The sequence below is a fragment of the Aplidium turbinatum genome, chromosome 5, assembly GCF_918807975.1.
Source record: "Aplidium turbinatum chromosome 5, kaAplTurb1.1, whole genome shotgun sequence".
Classification (NCBI taxonomy): Eukaryota; Metazoa; Chordata; class Ascidiacea; order Aplousobranchia; family Polyclinidae; genus Aplidium; species Aplidium turbinatum.
In genome coordinates, this window is record NC_137476.1 from 3,368,073 (window position 1) to 3,392,680 (window position 24,608).

The 24,608-nt window shown below is 34.6% G+C and overlaps 1 protein-coding gene across 1 annotated transcript; it reads left to right on the plus strand.

The window, feature by feature from the left end:
* Window positions 1-1,124: 1,124 nt before the first annotated feature.
* LOC145770244 (adhesion G-protein coupled receptor G6-like) lies at window positions 1,125-24,606 on the plus strand. Its single transcript, XM_082581840.1, has 16 exons — window positions 1,125-1,160; window positions 2,214-2,399; window positions 2,702-2,784; window positions 4,361-4,473; window positions 5,455-5,613; window positions 9,408-9,583; window positions 10,261-10,410; window positions 11,948-12,057; window positions 14,719-14,941; window positions 15,245-15,381; window positions 15,599-15,703; window positions 16,666-16,795; window positions 17,721-17,889; window positions 19,388-19,478; window positions 21,938-22,087; window positions 24,517-24,606. The coding sequence occupies exons 1-15, from the start codon at window positions 1,125-1,127 to the stop codon at window positions 22,083-22,085; spliced, it is 2,016 nt and encodes a 671-aa protein (XP_082437966.1). The 3' UTR covers window positions 22,086-22,087; window positions 24,517-24,606.
* The last annotated feature ends 2 nt before the right edge of the window (window positions 24,607-24,608 follow it).

Genomic DNA, 24,608 nt, shown 5'->3' on the forward strand with positions numbered 1-24,608 from the left:
AGCTATTCTCGGATACATGACGTCACAAAATTTTGATCTGTGTCGTTTCGTAATACAGTTCTGCATGTGGTTGTTGAACTCTATGATACCCGTCACAACTGAAACTATAACAAACAAGCAAATACTGTATTCATGAGCGTGCCTTTGAAGTTCCATGTTATAAATTACTAAATTATATTTCATGAGTCGCACAGCATATGAAAAGTGATGCAGATCTGGCAAAAGGCTCAGTTTGTTCTACGGCATAAGTAATAATTTAAAGCTCAAATTTTGTACTTATATGCATGTTGTTGCTTATTCTGTTTCTTGATGTAATATTATTCTTTTGAAAAGGTTTTCGTTGCGAAGATAAATATTTCTACAATCAATCCATCAATCAGATATTACATTTTAAAATTTAGCAAGTATATTGATTCTTCTTCTTTTATTGTCTCACTTGGTTCCAAGCATTGACTGCCTCTTGTATGAAAAGTTTCCAAGATTCTCTGTTGTTTGCTTTGTGTATTAGGTGTATATTGGTGTTAGTTTTGTCGATTTGTTGGTAGTAAGTTAATCGTTGTCTGCCTTGGTCACGCTTCCCTTCAATTTTGTCTGTGAGAGAGAGATGTTCTAATTTCCTTTTCGCAGCACGTGTCCTAAAAATTGAAGTTGTTTTTCTTTGATATTTTTAGTAGATTGTTTGTTTGTTTGACTTGATTTGATTAGTATGTTGGTTATCTCAGTAAAACCTTAAAGGAATAATCATTGTCTTAAAAAAGTTTAACGAACATCTAAACAATTAATTGACTTGTTTTAAATCACCTATCAATCACTTAATAACCAGAAATATCAGTAATTCAAGTAGATTAGAACCATTCAAGCAATCGATTAATCTATAATCCTATTGACGTATTATAACATCTAAAAATTCAGGTCTTTTTAGCGTTTGGGTTAAATAGTAGATAAAGTTGTCTCAAGAAGGTTTAAATGTTTGCACAAGAATTTGTATATTTAGCACGTTAATGCCACTCAACAAACTTATAGCTTACTTCTGCTGTTTTTTATTACTTCAACAGACATTCTATAACAAAGACAAACATGAAGATCAATGTTATATTTCTGTTTAATTTTAGCTGGAACGCCCTATGGGTTACGGAACTGCCTTCTCAATGGAACATGGGGTGAAATTACTTGGTTGTCATCTTGTACAGTAACTTTTGAGGTATTAGCAAACGTTTGTGGGACTGTCATGTAAACAATGTCTAATCAACTGTTGAAGAAATTAAGCTTGTAATCGGTTTATTTTTAGAAATTACTACATTGGTATTTGTTATCCTTCTTTATTGAATATGTCTGAATATTTAGCTGTTGGTTGGATCCGGTGGAGCAATAAACGTCAACACTTTGTGAACGTTTCAAAATAAAACGTATGTGAAATACACATGATAACTTCTAAAACTGACACTTTCTTTAATATTATAAAAGTCTTAGTTAGAAATGCAATCAATGCCTTGATTTTTAATATTACCAAGCTAAATAAGTCGTACAGAAAGTGGTTTAAAACAACTTCCCCGTACCTCCAAAAAACAGACAAACAACCAGATGGAGTTAGTACACACATGAAGGACTATTTTCTTAAATTAGAAAAACAAAAGAACACAATTAAACAAAAGTGGAAAAAAAAACGTTAGGATAAAGTTTTAAAGACGAGAAAAAAACGAAGACAAAAACATCGGCAGGCACTTTGTTGAGAATTTCTTACATCGATCATTTACTTAAATATGTAATAACACTTTAAATTGCTCCTGCTGAATTGGTGATGCCTATTTGTTTTGTTTTTTTGCAGTAAAACGTTTAATTGTTTAGAAAAATTATTAAATGTGCTAGTTACAATTTGTACTACATTTGGGAAACAGCTTAACGAGTTGTTGGAAGATTAAAAATTGAAAAATATATCAATTTTTGATCTGCGATTATATCAAAATCAGATATGCGTATTTTTTCGAAGCATGTTTGCAGATGTCACTATAAATTAAAACGATTGCCATATGAACATATTTTTATCAATTATTGAAGCATTCACACGTTAAAATTCTTTATTTCATTGTTCACCAACTATTGAATATATTCTAAACATTGAACATATCTGTCAACTGCGTATCGAAATCTTACTTTTTAAGACGTTTTGGCTTTGGTAAATCAGTCGCAAATACATTTTTGTTTTGTTATCACAGGTCTATGAGAACATTACCATAACAACTCCTGACCAGCGTATAGTTGTTGCAAACGATTTACAAGTTCTAACATCTGAACCCGAAACTTTAAATGCTGAAAACGTGTCTTCAGCTGTGGTTGCTTTGGAAAATGTAGTCAATACGTCGAATTTGTTATGTGTCAATACCACAAAATTGGATCAAGATGTAAGTTTTTTTTCTATTAAATAGATATTTGATGTTGAAGCATGGATTAAAAGGCAATATAAGTATTAAGCATACTAGCACTCAGAACACGAAACAAGTTTTCATGAGCACATAGATCAGATTGTAAGTTTACTGTTCATGTTTAAGAAAGAAGTTCAAACCTTGTGTTTATATTTGGAAGAACGCTTCTCACAAATGCCTTGCATATATGAACTGAAAATAACATAATCGTATATTTTGAATGCAAAACGATGTTTGTGATAGAACTATAAATTTATTTTGAATGTTTTGCTTATTGTTAGGTAGCGTCTGCTGTTGTGCAAACGGTTGGAAACTTGCTTAACGTGTCTGAAGAGGAATTGCAAAACAGTGGAGAAACTAGCAAGTAAATCTAAACTACTTTTAATATCTTGATTTAAATTTAATAAAAAAAAATCTTGATTTAAATCATAGCATGTAGTAATCTAATGCATCAATAACAATGGTAATGCCAAGTAGCGGTAAAAAAACAACATTCTTAGTTTTAATAAATATTGACTTATTTTGCCCAGGTAGAGCTGATGCAGTACCAAACACTTCAAACTTGCTGTCTCTGCTTAACCAACAGCTTTATCAATCTAGAATTATTTGACTTTTCCTAGTTATTATCGAGTTTTGTTGTGTAGGCTACTTATTTTGCTAATCAATGTTTTGGCAATGTTTTTCAAGCAAATATATTTTGAAATGCAGATAATGAAATTTTCTAGGTTGCTCTTTGGACTGTGGAGTCGAGAAAACACAGTGCGACTTCGACTCCGGTTTCAAACTTGATTATTTTTTTAATTTGTTGTATTTTTTAATTTGTTTAATATTTAAATTCACTTACGTTCTGCACGAAATTGAAACGGCAACTTTAAAAAATCACAATTTTCTGGAAAAGCTTTAGAGCGGAATAAAGAGAACAAGAAATAATATTTTGCAAAAAAGATTGCAAACAAAGTTTGATGGTTACCGTTTTGAATCAAGCCAGAGTCGGAATCGACGTTTTTTTCAACGACTGCGACTCCGCACAAGTCAAAATCTCTCTGACTCCACATCCCTGGTAGCAAACCTTCTTTTTCTGTTGTAAAAATTTGCTTTGTCACAAATGTTCCCATGTAATCCAGTATTCTTTACAAAGTGAAACAAAGAAATAATTCTGAATACTGATTAAGAATTTACCAATCAATGGCTGACTGCACATCAAACCAAACATTGCCGTCGTGAAAATGCTTGAAAAATTTTTTTTCTCTTTCTTGTCAATTGAACAAACGACAAGAGAAACGTTTTGATAAAAACGTGTTCTGACCTTTTTAAGATGTTTTTCAATCTCACATGCGATAGAAAGTTTGCGTAGCAGACAAAACAGTTTCAATTATTACATCTGTTCATTGACTCCTTAAAAATCCACAAATAAAATTTCATTATTTAAACTCGGATTACCGTCTTTGGATGTTGAAACTTCGCAAACTCAACAGTATTTTCTGACTGGGTAGGCTACAGATAAGCAAGTAAATTAGGGACACTGAAATCTTAGAATCATTTACCAGCTTTCATTCTCCCAATAATATAGAAAACAGCATACACTGATATCGTAACAGAAAAAGATACAGCAAACATAGCAATGTTTTTTTGTTTTAAATGTTAAACAAATAATATTTGTGTATTGCTTTAATGCAAGAGTTCGTTTAGTAATTTAATGACAATTGTACACTTATCATAACCAGACAGATTCCCTTAGATAAAATCTTTATATGTGATAAGATGACAATGATACGCGTTATAATAAAAGTGTTACAAGGGCTTAAACTTGATGCTGAATCAGCACCGCGTGAGAATTCACTTGACATAAAGACTTGAGATATTAGAGTTAAAGTAGAGCAGACATGGTGTGCAGCTGTGTTGTGGTTAATCTTGGGGTAACCAAGCAATCTATTGTTTAGTATATTAGACATACTTGATGCCGTTAGTGAAAACGTGGAATTAGAGGAAGGAGAAAGCTATGAACAAGTTGCATCTACAGTTGCATTTGCCGTTGTAAAAATAAGACCAGCAGGTAAGATCTCACAATTATTTCTTTAACCATTTTGTGTTTGATCCATGCAAAAGCAGACATAAAGTTCAAAGAATAATAAAATATTATTAAAAATAATCTAGCTTGGAAAATAGTTTCGTAAATTTCCACCGTAAACTAAACTCTAAAATAGAAGAAAGAGATCCCAACAGTAGCGTGAAAAAGTCTGGAAGTTGCAGATGAGGACAATCTTGAAGATACCTCAATTTAAAAAAAATATTAAATGTCTGTTGAAATACCAAGGTAGTTTTTTGAATTGAGTTCATGATTTTGCAAATTCTAAACAGTTTATTTATATTTGAATTCTATGCTATGAATATTTTTTGTCAAATAGAGGTATATAACTCTCTGCCTAATTAATTATTTTCTCACGTTGTAGATTTTCCAAAGTTTTGCTACCATTTTCTGTTCATGGTAGTGCTAATTTTTTAGTTAATACTACAGCTCAAATAGAAAAAAAAGTTTTTGTTAAGACGTCAATGTCGAAATATAAAATGTTAGGATATAAACCAACTTAATTTGAAAAATTAAAAGTTGGCCATAGTATCTGAGGAATTTACAGTGTAAACTTATATTTGTTGCGAAATGAATGAATAAATAATTTTGTTACCTAGGCTACATATCAGATAATGCAACCCTGCGCACGTTAGATTTTTGAACCCATTTCAAGTTTTAATATCCTTCAACTTTGTTAAAATTCTAATATTTTCGGAAGTTACACTAATACAAGTCATTCTCATAAAACAGAAGAATTACTACAAGATTGAGCTCACACAAGCAGGCTACAGCAAACAATAAATGCAAAAGTGATGAGGCTCACTAAAAAAAACTTATGTATTACCAATCAAGCAGCTTCTAATTTGCATAAGCCTATTATATTCAACACAAAAAAACGCAAGAGATTCTCGACTCATTGTGACGCACAGCTTACAGTACATACACTTGTTGTTTTTTATGTTGCAGACATACATCTTGGAATAAGCTACTTATTCAATGCTCTACCGACACCAAGTGACCTTGGCTTCCGTGAAGATCAATTTCATATCTCTAAAAGTAGACCCACAAAAGGAAACTATACATCGTCTGTATATGTACCAGTAGAAGCTTTTAACAAAAGTTCAGGTATTGAGCCCAGCTACCGTAAACTAAAAATTAATTTTGGTATACAAATTGACTTTGTTATCTTATTTATTTTTATATTTGTTTACTGAACAGATATTTTAGCTCTAGATTTTCTAATCTTTTTAACAAAGTTTTTTCATAATGTTATATTGCGTCTAAGAGAAAAGAACAGTTGTACCTTTACGGCCATAATGTAAAACGAAAGTCAAAATGATCCTGGTCTTGTTGTTTGGGCATTTTAAAAGAATTCCTTTGTCTTTATTGTTATATTCTGCGGTCTTTTATCTTGTGAAACTAAAATATTACTTTGAGTGGTAACTCCTATGCTGATTTTAAAGTTTGAATTTACAGCTAGGCTTTAATTAAGGCATTTAAATAAACCATTAAGTCAGTGGTTTGCAACGTTTTTTATGGACCCTTTTAGTCGATATTCATAATTACTAATTATAAATCTTAAATTATTAAATCTTATAAATCTATTAGTCGATATTCTAAATTCCCCTTATAAATTTAGTTTGTTCAAATCTCGTTTTACATTAATATTTTAAACTAAATCTTGGACAATAAACTAAACTTTCGCTAGTAATAAGCTTTTTAGCCTGTACGCCTAATATTCCTTTTCATAATAAAATAATTTAATTAATGAAGAACGGTGCTAAAACGTATTTTATTCAAAGAATGCACTCAAAATATAAGAGTCAATGCATTTAACAGTCTGTGTGAAGCTTGTGATTTCTTTGTTTCGACAACTCATCAATATGGTGGACGAGTATTGGAAAGAGCACAACAAATATCATTCTCCACGTCTAATCTGTTACTCTGTTTTGTTTTCATTTCCAAGAGTTGAAAAACCTGATTCGCATAGATAAATGAAACGCAGGAGGATACTTTGAATAGCTTTTATTGCCACTTTGGGATAGAAATTACGCATCAATGGCCAAAATCCAGAGATTGATTTTTCTCTAAATAAGTCTCTAGCGCAAGAATCCGTTTTGAGTTCTAAAAATTTATCCTGCAATTTATCGGGAAGGTTTTCCATCAACAATGTGAATGAATTTCGTATTAAATCAAGCTCATCGTCATAAACTTAAGGAAAATATCGAATAAATTCTAGTTTTAATGCTGTGAGATGTTGCAAAATCAATTTTTTTCCAACTCTGGGAGAACTTGTTCTTTGCCGTCAGCAACTAGCACCGATGATAATTCTTCATACATGGTAACATGTTCATTTGTTCATTCTAACTTTTCTCTTTCAATTATCAAGCTTGCTGGTGAAAGCTTCTAAAGCATCTTTAAATGCTGAGCAGTACTGGCATCTGCTTTTTGAAGGGCCATCTAAGCCAGGCTGGTCGAAAGGTACAGGCAGTGCCGGATTAAGGGGGGGGCGGACTGGGCTGAAGCCCAGGGCCCCCACTTTTGGGGGCCTCCACCTCAAAGAAAAAAATCTACTAATTTTTTTAGTTGCACAGCTGGAGATTACTGCTTTAATTCGTATCTCAAACAAGCAAGGGCGGCTCACGCATATGTGCTGCGGTGCTGCAGCACCTCTGCCCAGCCCCAGTTATTCAATTTTTCTTTCTTTTTTTAACAAAAAACATATTTATTTGATACTTTCATATCTGAAAATGGTACGGATTACGGGTCAAAGTTGTGATAATGCTGCCAATATGAGTGGCAAGTATAACGGTCTTCAAGCTTTTCTGCGCGAGAAATGTAGTGTAGCTCATTATGTCCCTTGCACAGCACATTCACTTAATTTAATCGGTAAATGTCCTGTAGAAACATGCCGTTCTGCCGCTGAGCTTTTTGAATTGTTGCAAAGCCTTTATTCATGGCTCGTCTCGTCTACTCATCGTTGGCAAGTCCATCGAAAATTCCTAGATGGTTTGCCTGTTTTGAAGACATTATCTGATACAAGATGGTCAGTTAGATATGATGAAGTTCTTCTTCTTCTATCGCGTCTTCTAAAGTTCGTTGATAGGCCTACACCACAGATCGACACATTCTTCCGCAACGGAGTTATAGGCCTACACTGACAGGTCCCACCTACTGCACCGGGTGGCAAGCCGAGGGCAAACAAGAAGGTGATCCGCTGCATAGGCGTAGCCAGGGGGGCGAAAGGGGCCATGCCCCCCCAAATTTTCAAGTTTGGATTCCGAAGTTGAGCCCTTTGTTGAAAATATAATAAAGTTTGTAGAAATTTATATCGTTTTCCAAGACATCTGGCTAACACCTCCAAGGACTTGTTTTAGACACACAGAAAGACACCAATAAATTTTGCATATCTTAAATCGCGCAAAGTTTACGCGATTTACGTTTCTTTGAACTAATTTGTGGAAGCAATTTCAGAATGGCTTACTCTGTTAGGTTTTTGTGTAGTTATTGAGTTTTTGTGTAGCTGAGTTATTAGTGTTCTCTAATTTTAGCCGCAGTTTTTGCCCGTTCGTGTGTAAGAGCTATCTTTAATAAGTTAATAGCTGTTTATCTGCTAATAAATTTCATACAAATATTACCCTAAAAATGTTTTCAAAAAGCGCTATAATCCATTATTTGAGTGTAATTTTTCAAAAATTTTCCGGGGGAGCATGCCCCCGGACCCCCCTAGAATACGCGTGCCTTTGGCACGCTCTAACCCCCTACCACTTTTATTGCTTCAACCCACCAGGATACGCCACTGCACATCAAGTGGCGATAGCTTTAGATCAAACACTTTGTTGTTCTCTTCAATTCATCAAATATTTGGCCCTCCAAAATTTATTTCTGGCTACGCCACTGGTCCGCTGTTTGGGGCTCGGTGCCACAGATACATGCAACTGGGCCCGTGTCGTAGCCCCACTCCACCATTAATTTTTAGCAAAAAATGTCACTTGATAAGGGCCCCCACTTTTAGCTCAGCCCAGGGCCCCATGAACCCTTAATCCGGCCCTGGGTACAGGCCAGACAAAACGTAGTCCCCCTCGCCCAGGACAGAAGAAAAACAATCTCCTGTAATTATAGTGACATAAATCAATCACTCTCCTCCAACCTGCCTTGAGCCAGCATGGAAGCAGTACAGCTTGTAAATTCACATGGTATCAATATGTCAATGGCTTATAGATGCAGATAACCCATGCTGATGCGCAATCTGCTTTGAACGGAGATGGCGATTGGAAATATGCAGTATATTAGTGTTTTTCCCTTGCATTTTCAGATGTAGTTTATTCAAGGGACCAAGCAAATCAAAGAAATAAGCAAGGAATCTAATCCATCTGTCATCATTCAGCAATGCAACAAATTCCAATTTTATTTAAAGGTTAAACAATAATTTAAGCTCGTCTCTGAGCTCAAGCACTTGCTTGGTTACGTTTCGTCTTGAAAGCCATCGAGTATTTGAATGAAAAAGAAGTAGGCCTACGTGATGGTCTGCATCCGTGTCAGTGCACAGTTTCTTAAATAATCAGGAGTTAATCAAACAATAATTTCTTCTTTAACGCTCTAGTGTAGGCCAACTTATTAGGCTTAAAAAGGTTTATAATCCTAAAACCAAATTCTCCCCTGAAAATTGCAAAATTCTCCCCTAGTGAGGAATTCCCCCTTGGTTAGGAACCACTGCATTAAGTAAAATCTTTACCAACATTAGATGTGAATTATCGAATACTAATTAGCATAATAACGGCATTTAATTTATAATCAATAAAAATATATACAATGTGCAATAAATATATTTATAATATATCGCATATCAATTACTAACATTAACATTAGCGAATACTGTGGTAAAATACCATGTAACTTAACTTTTATGTAATCAACAGATAGTCGGGTTAGTTTTTATGGGTTCCTTGATGATTCTCTTTTCAATTCGAGCATCCAACAATCTGAAAATAAAACTGTCAATTCAGAAGTTATTCTGGCAGCTACGGTTGTTGGCAATGATGACGTGAAAAATCTTGAAAATCCAATAGAGCTTTATTTCTCATTTAAACAAAAGGTAAAAAACACGATTTAAAGAGAAAGGATTCATTCTTAGTCTGAGAGTTTTTAAAACAGCTACCCACAACAAAACATTTGTCTTTGCCTACCTTTATGAAAATCAAGAGTACAAAACCATATATTCAGTTAAATAAACTGTAAAAAGCCATTTACTCAATAGGTATGAAGCTGCGAAAGACCATATTATATTTTTGGTTCAGCGTGACTTCGTGAACGAAAAACCTTCAAGATTTCAGATCAAGCGACGCTAGTTTAATTCTCGGTGTGTGCGTTTGAACAACGCATTCTAAGGACTGTTCTCCAGTCAGCGGCACGTATTGGATGCAATAATTCCCCGGCAACAACACTTCAACAATTGGAAACTCTAGTCTGTCAATCCAAGTGATCGGGCTTGTGTCAGTGGTTCAAAGTTTCTACAAGTATGCGAAACTGCCAGGATGAAGCTCTCAATGAAGCTTTCCCAGTACGATAATAACGATTCAATCAATCAGATGTTCCAATTTAAATCTTCAATCAAAATTTTGTTTAAATTCACAAGGAAAAAAAGATTTTATTTTTCTCAGTTTTACATCATCTTGTACAATTGTTGACCTGCTATTATGCTGTACAAGTTATGACTTCACAGATGAATATGCAATATTTGAAAATTATACCTATATAATGAAGTAATTTTAGGATGACGCTGAGATAGAAGCTCCCAAAACAAACTGTGTATTTTGGGATGAAGTAACTCAGTTGTGGACAACTGAAGGAGGAAAAACAAACGCTTCCGACTCAATAGTATATTGTATCTTTAATCATCTCACAAACTTTGCAACATTATTTGTAAGTTTAATTTATATTACATTAAACAATATACAACAATAAAGCCACTCTTCATATAATGGTTTAGGAATAAGGAGAGGCCTGATTCCTTCGGGTGATTTATCTACTTGTTTAAGCTAAGGTATTAGGCTTTGTGGCCAGCCTGACTATATTTATAGGTACACGTACCTTTGATAAATCTTTGCATTCAACTATTTTAAATCTTTTAAACCAGCGTGGTCCAACTACTTTTGACTTACGGGCCACTTTAGAAAAACGTGACAACTTGCGGGCCATTTCCAATAAAATGTTAGTGAGTGCGTAATCAAAATTATTAAACAAAAGCAAATAGAAATTTATTGCAAATCTCTGTCAGTGCGATGCCTATGGTCGAGGTTTCTCTGATACTATCGTTTCTACATCAATTTCAATGTTAGTGGTAGCAAGTCGGAGACTATCTTCCAGTGTTTCGTCTATCATTCGATTTCTGTTTTTAGACTTGACTTGCTTCATTCTAGAAAATTTACTCTCACACATGTAGGTTGGCCTATGTGCTTTCAAATATTGAGTGCATTTTTAATGCAAAAAATTTCAGTTTGGGAAATCTATCCTTGCTGACTAATTTCCAGAAGCACTCCGAGGTTTCATCTTTCCTTGACAGCAAGAATTGGTTGCACTGACGCTTGCAGAGTTCGAGCTGAAGTTCTGGTAGCTGTGTTTCCACATTAACATCCATAGGATTGTTATACAAATGAAGGTTAGGTTGCGACAGCATCATTGCGATGCAATGATGCTGTCGCAATTATTGGATTATGCCAAATTTCTGACTGTTGCGCAATAGCCAGTATTAGGGTTCCAATTTAAAAGATACATAACATGAAAACTGTGGAATATTTAAAGGAAACAAAAACGTCTGATGGGTTGGTTGAAAACAGGTTGAAACAGTATAGGCCCTGATAGGTTGAAACAGTATAGGCCCTGCTGTCTACAACTTTGAACTAAATTTTTGACACTTTTTTATCCAAACGCCATACTTGTTCTAATTGAAATTACTTTCTGTAACATAAATACAAATTAAATCAATACTGTGAAAGCTCGCGGGCCGCAAAAATTCGATCCGCGGGCCGCATGCGGCCCGCGGGCCTGTAGTTGGACCACGCTGTTTTAAACCATAATGTTTTACCACGTTTTCTATTTGTTGATTTTGTTGCTGTACTTCCATACAATCATACCATTTTTTTTTACTTTTCAACAAACAAATTTTTTTTTTTTAAATAGATCACAAAAACTGCCGCTGTGGAGTGGAATGGAGATTAACATTGATGAATTTATTTCAAAATTACGTTTTATGATCAATATTCATTAACCTAAAACCTCCAAAATGTTAAGCAAGTTTAGATTAGAATTTAAATTTCATTGGGTGTGTGCAACACCTTAACATCGATGCTAAATATTTTTGGACAACAAGTTGGCTAAATTATCGCGAATAAGTTAAATGCATGTAAAGTATAAGTTAAGTAAGGTATAAGTAAAGTTAATCAACATGTATATTCTCCAGACTCCTTGTGATGATGTTAACATTGTTCCACTGAATTGGATAACTTTGATTGGTTCTTCGATATCAAGTGCTTGTTTAATCTTTACTTTAATTATAATCACATTTTTGAGGTAAGAAATCGTCTGATAGGCCGACATAACGTATTATTCTATTGTTGTCTTAAAATAATCTGGTTTAACTCCGTCAATCTGCTGTATGAGTTTAAAAGATGCTTTGTATTAGTTTATTAAAAAACTGTTTATGAAAATGTTAGTTCATTATCATCATCATCGGCCATGCCTAAATAAGGCGTCGGCTATAATGATTTTCCACAACGATTGATCGTCCATTGTTTTTATTAAATTTACGAAATCCTGGTTTGTCCATGTTAAAAGATTCTTAAACATTTCCAAAAGTGGACGCCCCCGGTATCTCTGACCGGGAAGCCACCCCATCATTACCGGATGATCTATTCCGCGCTTACGGTAGACGTTCCCGATGAATGCCATTTGCTTTTTTATAACAGTTCTAATGAGGACGCCAGGAGTAGACCCAGACAGTCTCTAAAAATTGTTACATAGAATATTATTTTAAGGAGTACACATATTCATCATCATCCGCCAGTCATGCGTGATGCGAACATTTTTTTCAATGTCGTTACGCCATGTTCTTTATGGTCTTACTCTAGTTCTTTTTGCGTATCTTGGTCTTCATTCTGTGGTTATTTTTGGCTTATCTGTTGTCTGTCATTCTGACTACATGTCCCACCCATTACCACGTCAGATTTGTTGCTGTTTCAATCACATTTTTGTTTCTGATAACTTCATTTCTAATGTTGTCTTTTCTATATACGGTTAATATTATTTTTCCATCCTCCTTTGTGCTGCTGCCTGTCTTCTGGTTTGCTGTTTTGTCAGTGACTACGTTAATGCTCCATTTTATTTTCCTGCCTTCAACAGCACTGCAATACATAACTTCTTAAATTTTTATTTTTTTATGAAATTCACTCTGATGATGCGCATTGGTATGGTCAAGTCAGTGAAGCAATAAATCAAGTCGTTTGTCTTTGCTTTCACTTTCATCAGATTAACGTTGCAACTAGTGCTAGAAATGATGATTATCCTGATGAACACTCAAACTTTTCAGTATTCGTATGATAATTTTAGCAATATTATTCTGTCCGTGATGTTTCGTTTTAAGCTAATTGGAATGTTCTTACTCTTTAAAAAGTGCAGTATTAACCAAATCTTCTTCAACCTAATGTTATCCTTTGGGTGATCTCAGTTTCGATATCGTCTCCTGGTGTTACCATTTTCCCTAGATATTTGTATTGATCAACCTCTTCTATGTTTTCTTCATCAATCAAAATACTCGTTCTTGGTTGTTTCCTTGCTGTCTCGTTATATATTATTTTTACCTTTTCTTGTTCATTTTCATTCCATCTGGTTTCCCTTCCTGATTCAATGCCTCAACCAATTGTTGCAGAGTGCATTCTAACTGTGATAAAAGGATGATGTCATCTGCCAATCTGAGATTGCTTGGCAGTTGTCCATTAATTTCAAATGCAGTCTCAGATTTAAGCCTCTTAAATATCTCTTCAACTGCAGCGGTGAGCATAACGTCCTACATATTAATATTATATCAATGTGAGGAATTGTACTAAAAAGATCAGCTCTTTCACAACCAGTTTCATAATCAAGTGGCCTGTTTATCAGATAGGTTAAAATTAAATATACATTCTATTGGGAGAATCACTTGGTTATTACATTATAAGACGAATTGAGCTGTTAAGGTTTGTTTGGCAGTGTTGATAAAAATTTGTAACAAGATTTTATTAACCCACTTCATCCGCACAAAACGCCCAAAATAAAATTTATGTTGTGATTACCTTCTGCGTTCATCAGCTGTTTGTTTTTTATGACTTCAGAACTTGCAATGATTATATTCTCGTCATTAGTTTTTATAAAATTCTGGCCGCAATATATTTCCATCCCTTCTCTTTTCCATCACATACAAAAAAGTTGAATTGATAGTCCCCCCCAACCTTCAAAGGGTTAACTCTTTGAAGGTTGGGCGGGGGGCTGTCAATTCAACTTTTTTGTATCAACAGTTGAATCTCTAAAAACACTGAGGCTGCGAATACGAGATTTCTTGACTTTTCCTAACTTTTATTCACCTCTATTGAGCTGAAAATTTGAGCGAATAAAGGTTATAAATTGAGAGATATAAGGCATTTCTCAGCACATCCTCTGAAATATTTCATATTCTATTGTTGAAAATTTTCCCACCAGCTGGATGAGCTGACGTAGAGCATCATCGACTTTATCGGGTAATCTTACTCCTAGTAATAGCCTTATATTTAGCCGAGTTCACATTGAACTTACATTGAGAGACGCTGTTGCAACTACAATACATTGGATTTAAACCGCGTTTTTTGTCGCATGATCTTTCATTCGTTTTGTGGATTGCATAATAGTATTTGATAAACGCCACCCTGCTTCTTCAGCTGGTCTACATTTGTTAATAAAGCGTAGGAGTTGCTGTTCTCGGAACCGAGGTCACAAGATCGTAATCCAAACTGGTGTGACGCGCGCTCAGAAATCTCATTACTGCATGTAATTAATGAAGTATTATTCTTTTAGTCAAGCAGCGAGCTTATGTTTGAGCATGGGAAAAGTTGAGCAAGACTCCAGGAGCCCAACTTTCAAATGGCTAAAGTTTACTAGCATGCACTGTACATTTCTGTCTTTTGGTTTAGCCTTCTTGTGAACCCCATATTGTTAATGTTTCAGGTCAACATCCACTGGAACAAAATTCCGATCCTCTTTCTTGCTGGCCAATCTATGCTTGGCGTTGCTTTGCCTCAACCTTCTTCTCATTTTTAGTCAGCAGGAATATGTTACATCCTCTGATGAAGGCTGCATTGCAGTCGCTATGCTTTTGCATTTCTTTTTACTCAGCGCAATGGCCTGGATGACAAATGAAGCTTTCTTTATTCACATGACAATGGTTCATGTGAGTTTGCTGGACTTCTAAAAATAGATCTGAGGAAACATTTATATTTTTACTCAAAAAATGAATAAAAGTAAATGATCATGCCGATTCTTGTATAACAGTAGGATGAGGCAGTTACACTGTCCAAATATAGAGGGTAAGTGAAATGCGATGACATTAGGAAAGAAAAAAAAACGTATTTGTTATGCTAGTAAAAATCAAGCATTAAATTTTTAAAGTGACTCAGTTGCCTGTCTCAAAATTTTGTTTATCATAGTTTAGATAATATGATTGCAAGTAACTTGCAACAAAAACTATTTCCAGGTGATTTATACCAAAGCTCACGTGACCACTCGAATGGTGGTAACCATCTCAAGTCTGTGGGGTTGGTTAATGCCAGCTGTGTTTGTTTCCATAGTGGTTGGACTCGATGTTGATAATTACGTTGAAACAGGCGACCAGTACGTATCTGATTTTGATTTAAATTCTAGTGAAAGCAGTAACAAGATCAGACAGTTAAATGATAAAGGATCAAGCAAATAAACATCTACTACATTTTGTAAATTGACAAAAAAATGTTTTTGAAATATTGCGTTGAAGTTTGACATAAAGTGCTGCCTGTGAGTGCAGTGTGGTGCGGACTACATGCTATGAAACAACGAAATTCACGTTGTACAGATCAGAGGTGTACGGAGTCAGGTTTTCTGGACTCCTGCTCCACTCCGACTGTAAATTCTCTGACTCCAAATCCACTCCTGCTTTAATTCATGTAATTTATGTGAAGTAATTTATGGGAAGTACATTACTGCATTCATTGTTGTAAATGTCAACTAAATCCATGTTTAGTTAAAAATTACATTTGTACATGTTTTGTGAATATGTTGAGTGACGTGAAATAATATTCTAGTTCTGAAGCAAAAATCAGGGAAGAAATGGTGTTCTATTGGACACCGCGTTAAAAATCGAATGTGAAAAAAACTGGTAATCCTAGTGTTGAGTCACATTTCAATAAAATATATTCAGACCACTTCAAGCATCTGTACCATAAACACTGAACGCATTGCCGAGATATCTGTACCAAAAATTGGTACCAAAATCTCCAAAAGCATTTTTTTCTGGAGTGGATATCTTGCCAGGTCATTTAAGTTTTATGGCATAATTGTTGACAGAGCTTTGAATATATTTTTTAAATGTGACTTAATTACTTTTCGTTCTTAATTGAGACAAAGAGTACAAAGCGTTGCTTTAGTTGGAACGCCATACGTGTAATCAAATCAGGCGTTTGTACCATGTAGACGAAAATGTTACGTTTAACTAACGAAAGACCACAACAATCGTGGTTACAAGCATAATCAAATAAATTAACATACTTTCGTTGTTAAAAGAAGATGTATTTTTGCAATTTACCTAAACTCCTTGAAAGCAATGCAGTTACAAACGAGCTCATATACTAACTGAATTAAAAGTACAAATTGCACATAAAACTTAAACTAAGCTTTACATTTTTACTCGAAATATGCGTGGAACGTTTCCACGTAAGCATACTGGTAGAAGGGTAGAAAAAAGCAACAATGCGATAATTCAAACACAAATATAAACTAAAACCGGGAAAAGTAGTATGTTATTTATAGGCCAATTAAGTTTATTATTTGATTAGAAATTATACATCCCTGCTGCTATATGGCCCATACTATATATTGCAAAATATCATCGTTGACGCTTATAATATTACTGTTATTTTTAAGATGTTGGATATCTCTGGATTTGATTGAATATTTAATAATTATACCTTGCGCCATCATGTTGGCTTTCAACCTCATTGTCTATGTCATAACAACATATAAAGTGATTTGTGGTAGAAAACCTATCAACAAGGTAAGATTAATCCTTGGGGCAAATATTTTCGGAAGTTGCACACAGTAGTCTATATTATAAAGTATAAATACATAACAACAAATCCTAAAGTTAAACATCCCGATATGCTTCCTCTGATTTTACGTAACATAGTGAAATAGTTTACATCAGTGGTTCGACTCTGGGGGTGTGCGCTTGAGCAACGTATTTCAGGACTGCTCTCCATTTAGCAGCACCTGGTGAATGGAATATTTCCACGGAAACAACACTTCAACAATCACACAACTTCACTCTGCAAATCTCGGTAACCGGCCCTGTGTCAAGAGCCTCTACATGTATGCAAAACTACCAGGAATAACCTACCAAGGCTTTGTCAGTCCGAGGATAAAGATTCAAAACCAAGCAACCAACATCGATATCTGTTGATACATCACACCACCACCATAGCAAGAATAGTGTTATGAAAAACAGTAGGCCACGCTAAAGTAGACAATTGGTCAACTATACAATAAAGAATTACATGCCGACAGACAGAAGACCATTTAAAGCAATCAGAACCTCCAGAATCCACTAAAGATCAACGACCTAGCTGTTGAACGCCATTTTCTGGAAGCCAGCAATGGCAACTAATCCAAGGACATATAGTTCTAACAAGGGGGTGTGAGGGTTTGTAAAGCCATAAGACTCCGGTTGAACGAAAATGGAAGACGCAATACTCGAGTTTCACCCACAACAGCTTTACCAGACCTGAAAGCAATGTCATGATATCCACACTGATCCATGTTCGGCGATTGTACAAAATAATATTTGGTTATCTGTAAATCGTACTAGAAAGTGGCAATTGCTCTTTTAGAATATGGCATGAGTTAACTGTTTCTTCAATAGTATTTTAAATTGGCTGACAACACATTGCAACACAGTTGACGTAACAATGACATATGTTTAGAGCTCTACGCGTATATCGGGCGTCAAACGCAACTTTTTAATATCTTGGACACTTTTTTTGACTTTTGGAGGAACGTGGATATTTGGATTTGCAGTGTTTGCTTCAGACTCTAATGAAAGCGTACAAGTAACATTTGCCTACATTTTTGCTATCCTGAATTCACTACAAGGTAAAGTGTGAAACAAAATTTTTAAAAGTCATAATGACTTGAGAGTTTTTAGTTTTGTCTCAGTCTTAGTTAAAAAAATATATCCTTCTCCTAACTGAAATGAGCAAGCTGAAAGTTTTTGGCTCTTTTTATGTGAAATGCTAAACCGACAAAATAATATCGTTCAAACTCCTGGTTCAGTAGTTAAGCGTAGTATGTTTTTATTCAAACCATACGGACCAGTAAAGTTAATAGCTAAGCAACAGTAAAAACTAGAAAAACTGAAAATACGTATAATAATGATTGCTATAATTTTGACTGCATAACTTTAAACTATTTTTTACAGATTTTGTTTAGTTGCAGATCAAGAAATAAAACTAAATAATGTTTGGCAGGTCTCAAACCAACAATAATGCTTAACAAATTGACAGACTTTTTTTCACACAAGTTAGTCCAATCATTAAAAGCTGAAAATTGATTTTTTTTAGTTCTTTTTCAACACTACTTAGTTCTACATAACAAAGGTTGTGTTCTAATAGTTTATAAATAATGTTTTCATTAATTGAAAGATTAGAAAGTTTGTTACAGCGTTAAAAAAAGTGTTCCGGATGTTATAATCTACTGATTTAAATTGAACGTTGGCGAAGGTTTGCAATAAGCAACACACAAAACAGTTACAGTTACAAACATTTGAAATACAAACATTTTATTCGCATGGATTATCCATTGGAGACTATAGAATCTGGCAGTCAAGAGAAAAATCATATTTATCAGTGTTTATCTGGAACGAAAAAAACTTCATCTTTGTTTCTGTGAAGATTGTGACACAACCCATAAACATTCTAGATCTCATTTCTCGCAAAACTGTTATAAATTAGATCAATTGTCACAACATTGTTGCCTAAGGATTGTTATCTTTACCATAAAACCAGTCGTCCCTCTTGTGCGACACCCTATTCCAATCTGTTCTGAATGGTTGGTAGCCTATAGCAATTAATGTTGTGGGTTTTGCTGTTTAGTACAAACAAAATTTACAAAGAATTGTTAATACCAACTCTGTTCAGTTCATGTTCTAGTCTGATCATCAACATAACAAATAATACGATAAAATAACTAGGATGTAAAGATAGATAGAAGCGATAAAACGCGATCGTTAAAGTAGTTTGAAACCAAATTTATATTTTTGATAAAAAAGATTAAGCAACAACTCCAGCTTCAATACTTTCAATGCTTTTTCTGAATATATCCATAAATGAATAAGCTATAAATATTATGGTCGCTGCATGGCCGAGTGGTAAGAGCCCTGGTTAGCTGATAGAAAGGTCGCTGGTGCAATACCGCTCAAGAGAAGAAGGAAGGATCCCTGCAAGTGAACAAGAAGATTGGTATGTTTGCCTTCAAGTCCACTTAATCAAAATCTTCAACTACCGGCCGGAAGCGTGGATACGACAACAAATAGTCATATTCTTTTTCAATGAAGCAGGTTTATGCTGCAGCATTTAAATATTATTATATGCAGGTTTCTTTTTGTTTGTGATGTACATTGTACGACAAGGATTACTGTGTACATTTGCAGAAAAGTCAAAAGCAATGCTGTCAAAAAACAAAGAGTAAGTTTTTGTTTTAAAGTTTACTTTTGTTGCTTTTGGCGAATATTTTGTGGCTTCCCTTTGTGATTTGACCAATCCGTATGCTGTGTTGTTAACTTTAATACTATTCTAGTGGTGGTTGGTGTTTTGAAATAAATAGATGAGACTGAAAAACATCTCAATTTCGATGGCCACTTTGCAACAAGTTAGCAACCATTGATTTGCTATGACAAATCACGTCTGAGTTCCTGATTAATTTAATATCAATCAATGTTAACCTTTTCCTGCCATTGTTCCACAAAAGGAACAAATTTTTCGATGCTTTTTAAACACCTTTAAATTTTAGTATGGAAATTGTTATTCATTTTGTGAGATGTTAAGGAGTCGTTATGCCCTTTTGGCGAACTAAATAAAAAATATCTTATTTATACGAAAATTTCTAGGCACGCCAATGTCATGAAAATTGGAGTTTCGAGGTTAGGTGAACTTCTGAATCAATAAAAAACTTCTCATTTTAAAACCTTTCTAAATTTACCATAATTTTTAGCAGACATATATGGTAACATCTCCACATAAAAAAAATCTGTTGTTTAGGGCTGTTGGGAGTGGTAAAATTTAGCTACAAGGTTTTTGTTCCTTTTGTGGAACAATGTCAGTTTACTGTGCACACTTTACTGATGTTCAATAGCAAGGTCTGACTATAAATACAAAGGCCTTTGTCAATCTCTAGAATGAAAAAAATAGGTGTAACAATTTTCACACAAAATGATACAGCTGTGTTTTTATGTTGGGGAAGTCTTCCTACATGTTAGCTATTGTCGGATTGTTTTAATGTTACGTAAATTTCTTTAATTTGTTGTAAAAATTTCGAAGCTCTTAGTTCTTTCTCAACTCTAATCTAGCAAAGAAGCCGTTTAATTGAACAGTTTGATTTAAGCACAAAGCAGCAAAGTTTAAACAAAGCTTAAAATGTCGATAGGAGTACTTTCCATGGTGAAAAACGGCAAACCCGTGTAGCGTTGACACGGAGCTTCAAAGAGTACTTTTGAACCAGGGCCTGGCTTAATTTAGGGTTTTCAATGTTTTCCAAGGCACCCGGGTGATTGAAAAACCACCGCGTCTTCTTTGAACATGGTGCGTTTTTCTAATAGGTGTCTTGCTTTGGATTCCATGAAACGTATGGAGGATTCACAACAAGATTGAAGAGCAAAAAAATCCATCTTGATTTTAGACAGTAACTCTGTGCTAGCTGAGCGTTGAAGATCACCGTGCAATAATAAGCAGTGTTTCTTCTAAACTACCCCAATCACCGGTTCTAATCGAAGTGCCTAAGCAGCTAATTTTGTTGATTTTTCCCTCATTTTTATGAAGATGCCTCAACGTGGTGTAGAGGTGAACTCAGGCTGAAAGTTAGGATCATTTTTAGCAATTCCTAGAGCTAATAGCCACAAGTAAACGTCACTAACACCAATCTCTTTTTGACGGAAAAGGGCAGTGTCTGACGAGCAGGCATCCTGTAAGGCGGGCATCGATGAACAGAGCACCCGGCAGCCCGTTGCAACCAATTCCCTTGAAGCTGCAAGTTTTGACCTTGTTAGAACGCAGTGGACATGGCAATGACTAAGAGTAACCCTCGCGGAGCCACGATCGCTCTAAACAACCATACAAGCGAATGGCTGTTGTCTCAATTTGGACCTGGACCATTATTTTTACTTTGTAAAATTATGTACATTTTGAAATAATTGTTAATCAATGTAAAAATAATGGATTTTGATGTCTGAGACGGGTAATGGGGGCAGGCTTGGTAAAATTGGAAGCCTCCAGCACGATTTTATACATTGGCGGTGTATATATGATGATCGTCTCTCGACAACTTGGCCTACCTTACTATTACCTACCCTACACCACTTCCTAGGGCTAGCAATAACCCAAAGCAGGTGCAGGAGGTGCGGGAAAAATACAAGAAGCATGTGAACAAAGTGCAATATTTTTCTATATGAAAAGCGTGGCTACTTGTGTAAAAGATTATCACACTCTTCAGTACTTAATCACAAATAAATTAATGTTTTTTCACCAATTTGTTACCCTTTCCAGACAAACGTAGTTCTTAGTCGCTAAAGTAAAAAGTTTAAAATCTTGTTCGGGAAACTGTCAGTGTTCCACAAAAGGAACATGATGTAAATTTCGTTAAAGACATGTTAGAATCTTAAACTTCACAAAACATATTTTTATAACAACAAAATATCTAAAATTTACTAAATTCCGGTAAGTGCAACTATGCTCGGTAAAATAAAGGTTAATCTGGTATCTTAACACAATGGTAACTTTAGAAAGGTTCCATGACATTATGCAATTTTACAACTAAATCATCACAATTTTGAGATCAGAAATTAAAAATCTTGATTGAAAATTTTAATTTGTTTTTAACTTATGATTTGATCCATGCCTTTGATGTTATATGGAAAATTGTGTGTGTCTAGTGGAATTCCTTCAGTTGATAAGGCAACCGGTTTTCCCCTTGCTAACATACCATCAAACACACGCACCAGAAAAAAATCATCTACGTCGGATATAGATGATGCAAAGAGTGAAATCAAAAATGTCGGCATGAAGCAAGAACATTTGTGAAAGTAGATAAAGCCGTGAATAGATTTTCAGCTGTAACCAGTGTACAATGTTACAATTGCTATATTATTCAATCATTGTAGACATATTGTTACATAGCAGTAGGTGATTTTAGATGTTTTCATACTACCGTTACATATCTTATCAACAGCTTTCAAAAAACATAACTTACTGAATCAAATTTGTTTTTGTGTATAGGAATTTTTTTTTCTCATTTATAAAGATAAACAGACAAAATCTAAAACAAAGTTTGTATCAGAATGCTAGATTTTTGGTTTTAGTATAAAGACTTTGTCCGAAATTGTCAATCACATCTAAACAATCTAAACACATCTTGTCAATCACATCTAAACATTTTGCGTCCGAATCAAACTTCCAACTTGATGGTAATTGTGGACGTATCCATCTAGTTGTTGACAAAATTAGAAATCCAAATATCCTCTCATTTATTGAACTCATTAACCCTTTGAGGACCATAAACATTTGAGACATGTTTTATTGAAATATTGATGATTTTTACTTCAAGTTTATCACTTTAAAGAGGTATTTGAAAAAAAATTAATTTTTTTTTATTTCAAATAGAAGTTACGCTGTGGTACATATGTGTACCATTGGTCCTTAAGGGTAATGTGTTCAGCATCATTGCTGGTATGGTTTTACACAGTGGCGGCTGGTGCTGTTTGTGAGCAGTGGGGTTGCAATGAATAGTGGAGGGGGGGCGAAGCCCGCCACTGAGTTCGCCGAAGGCGAACGACTTTACGGAGGGTCTGGGGGGTCTCCTCCCAGAAAAATTTGAAAAATCGCATTAAAGTTGGTGCGTTCTGAGCATGTTTTTACCCCAAATTTTGAAAAAATGCTTTCAAACTTTGTTGAAATGTTGATATTCCTAAGCTGTATTTTAAAAACACCCAACAGTACTGTTTTGGAGACAAACTTTACTAGTATTGAGCTTAGTCTTGACTAGCCTAGCCGTTGCATACAAGGTTCAAGTGATTTTGAGATGTCCTAGGCTAGACTAGCACTTCCTATACCCTGTTGAATACCCTAACTCTACAGCTAACACTTCTACATTCATGGCTCATCGCTACTCTGCGAAATAAAAACTAACTTCAAAAAGTCTGTAAAGTTATTTGGTTAGGTGGGACTGTTTTCAGAGGCTCACACGGCGACGACGACGAAAATCAATATTGCTTGTATATACAGTATTTGCTTAATTCGCGCCAAATTATTGAAAATTTTTCAACCGGAAGTAATGCTATCAGTTAAATTTACCTTTGCATGTAGGTCTAAAATACATTCCTAAAATATTACGTGTTATTTACATTAAAATTTCACAACAACAGTCTTAATTTTTATGTTTTTCCCACATCACTATATCCCTCCATTAGACTAATAGAATTTACCCTTCAGGACCTTTGGTACATAGGTGTACCACAAAAGTTTAGCATTGTCTAGCAACATTTTTTTCAATTTTTTTTATGGTTTTACTGATGGGATAAGTCAGATTAATCACTAAAGATTGATGTTGAATAAAAATTATATTTGTTTTACATTTTTTTCTTGTCTTGTTGATCTTTCAAAATTTACCGCTTCAAACCCTGACGAATTCACCAAACAAAACCAATTAAAACAAAGCTTAAACAAAATACAATTTCCAAATTTCATTTATTTATAAATAAACTATCTATTTAAGAAACGTTTAGAGACAAATACTTTTTGATAACTACAAGAAAATGATTAGACATCGTGGAAAAAGTTCATGGTACACATATGTACCAACGGTCCTCAAAGGGTTAAAGACTGAAGTAATCAACAGCTTCATAGTCTCGAGGCGTGATCGAGTGGTTAACAACGGTAAACTGGACACCACAATGCAATCCTAACGGAGGATCGATTCCAACTCGTCAAGGACGCTCTTATACACTCTTGTGTAGACATAAAGCTACCCTGATCTTATATACTGTAGAATATACTTTATATTGGCAAGATACCAAAAAAATATGCAGAAAATTGGGAGTATCTAACTTTCCCATCTGGCAATTGTTTGTTATGTTTTACGTTTATTTATCATTGTAATTCCTCTACATGTTATCACAATGGGTACAAAATGAAATGATTGTTAACATTACTGTTATAATAATAGTGATGTTAACTATCATTAAATAGTAGAAATTAGAAAAGAATGTTCAAAGTATGTTGCTTGTAATTCATAGACAATGGGTAACTTAATGTGTATTCTAAGCACATTTGCATGGAAAATGTGCTTAGAATTTTTTGATGTTAAGAACACAAGCACAAAAGAAACAAGTAAAAAAAAATTTATAATACTGAATATATAGCACCAATAAAAGCGCATCATTTCATTTGTTGAAAATTTAGATGATTTGAAAACATTTAAACAACAGCTTTTTTATTTTTAAAACCAATTCATCAGGTTTCTTTGAAAAATTCACAAGTGAATCAGTCAGTTCTGTCAAAGAAGAATACCCAGTCAATGAAGAGCTGACAAGTTCATATGGAGAAGAC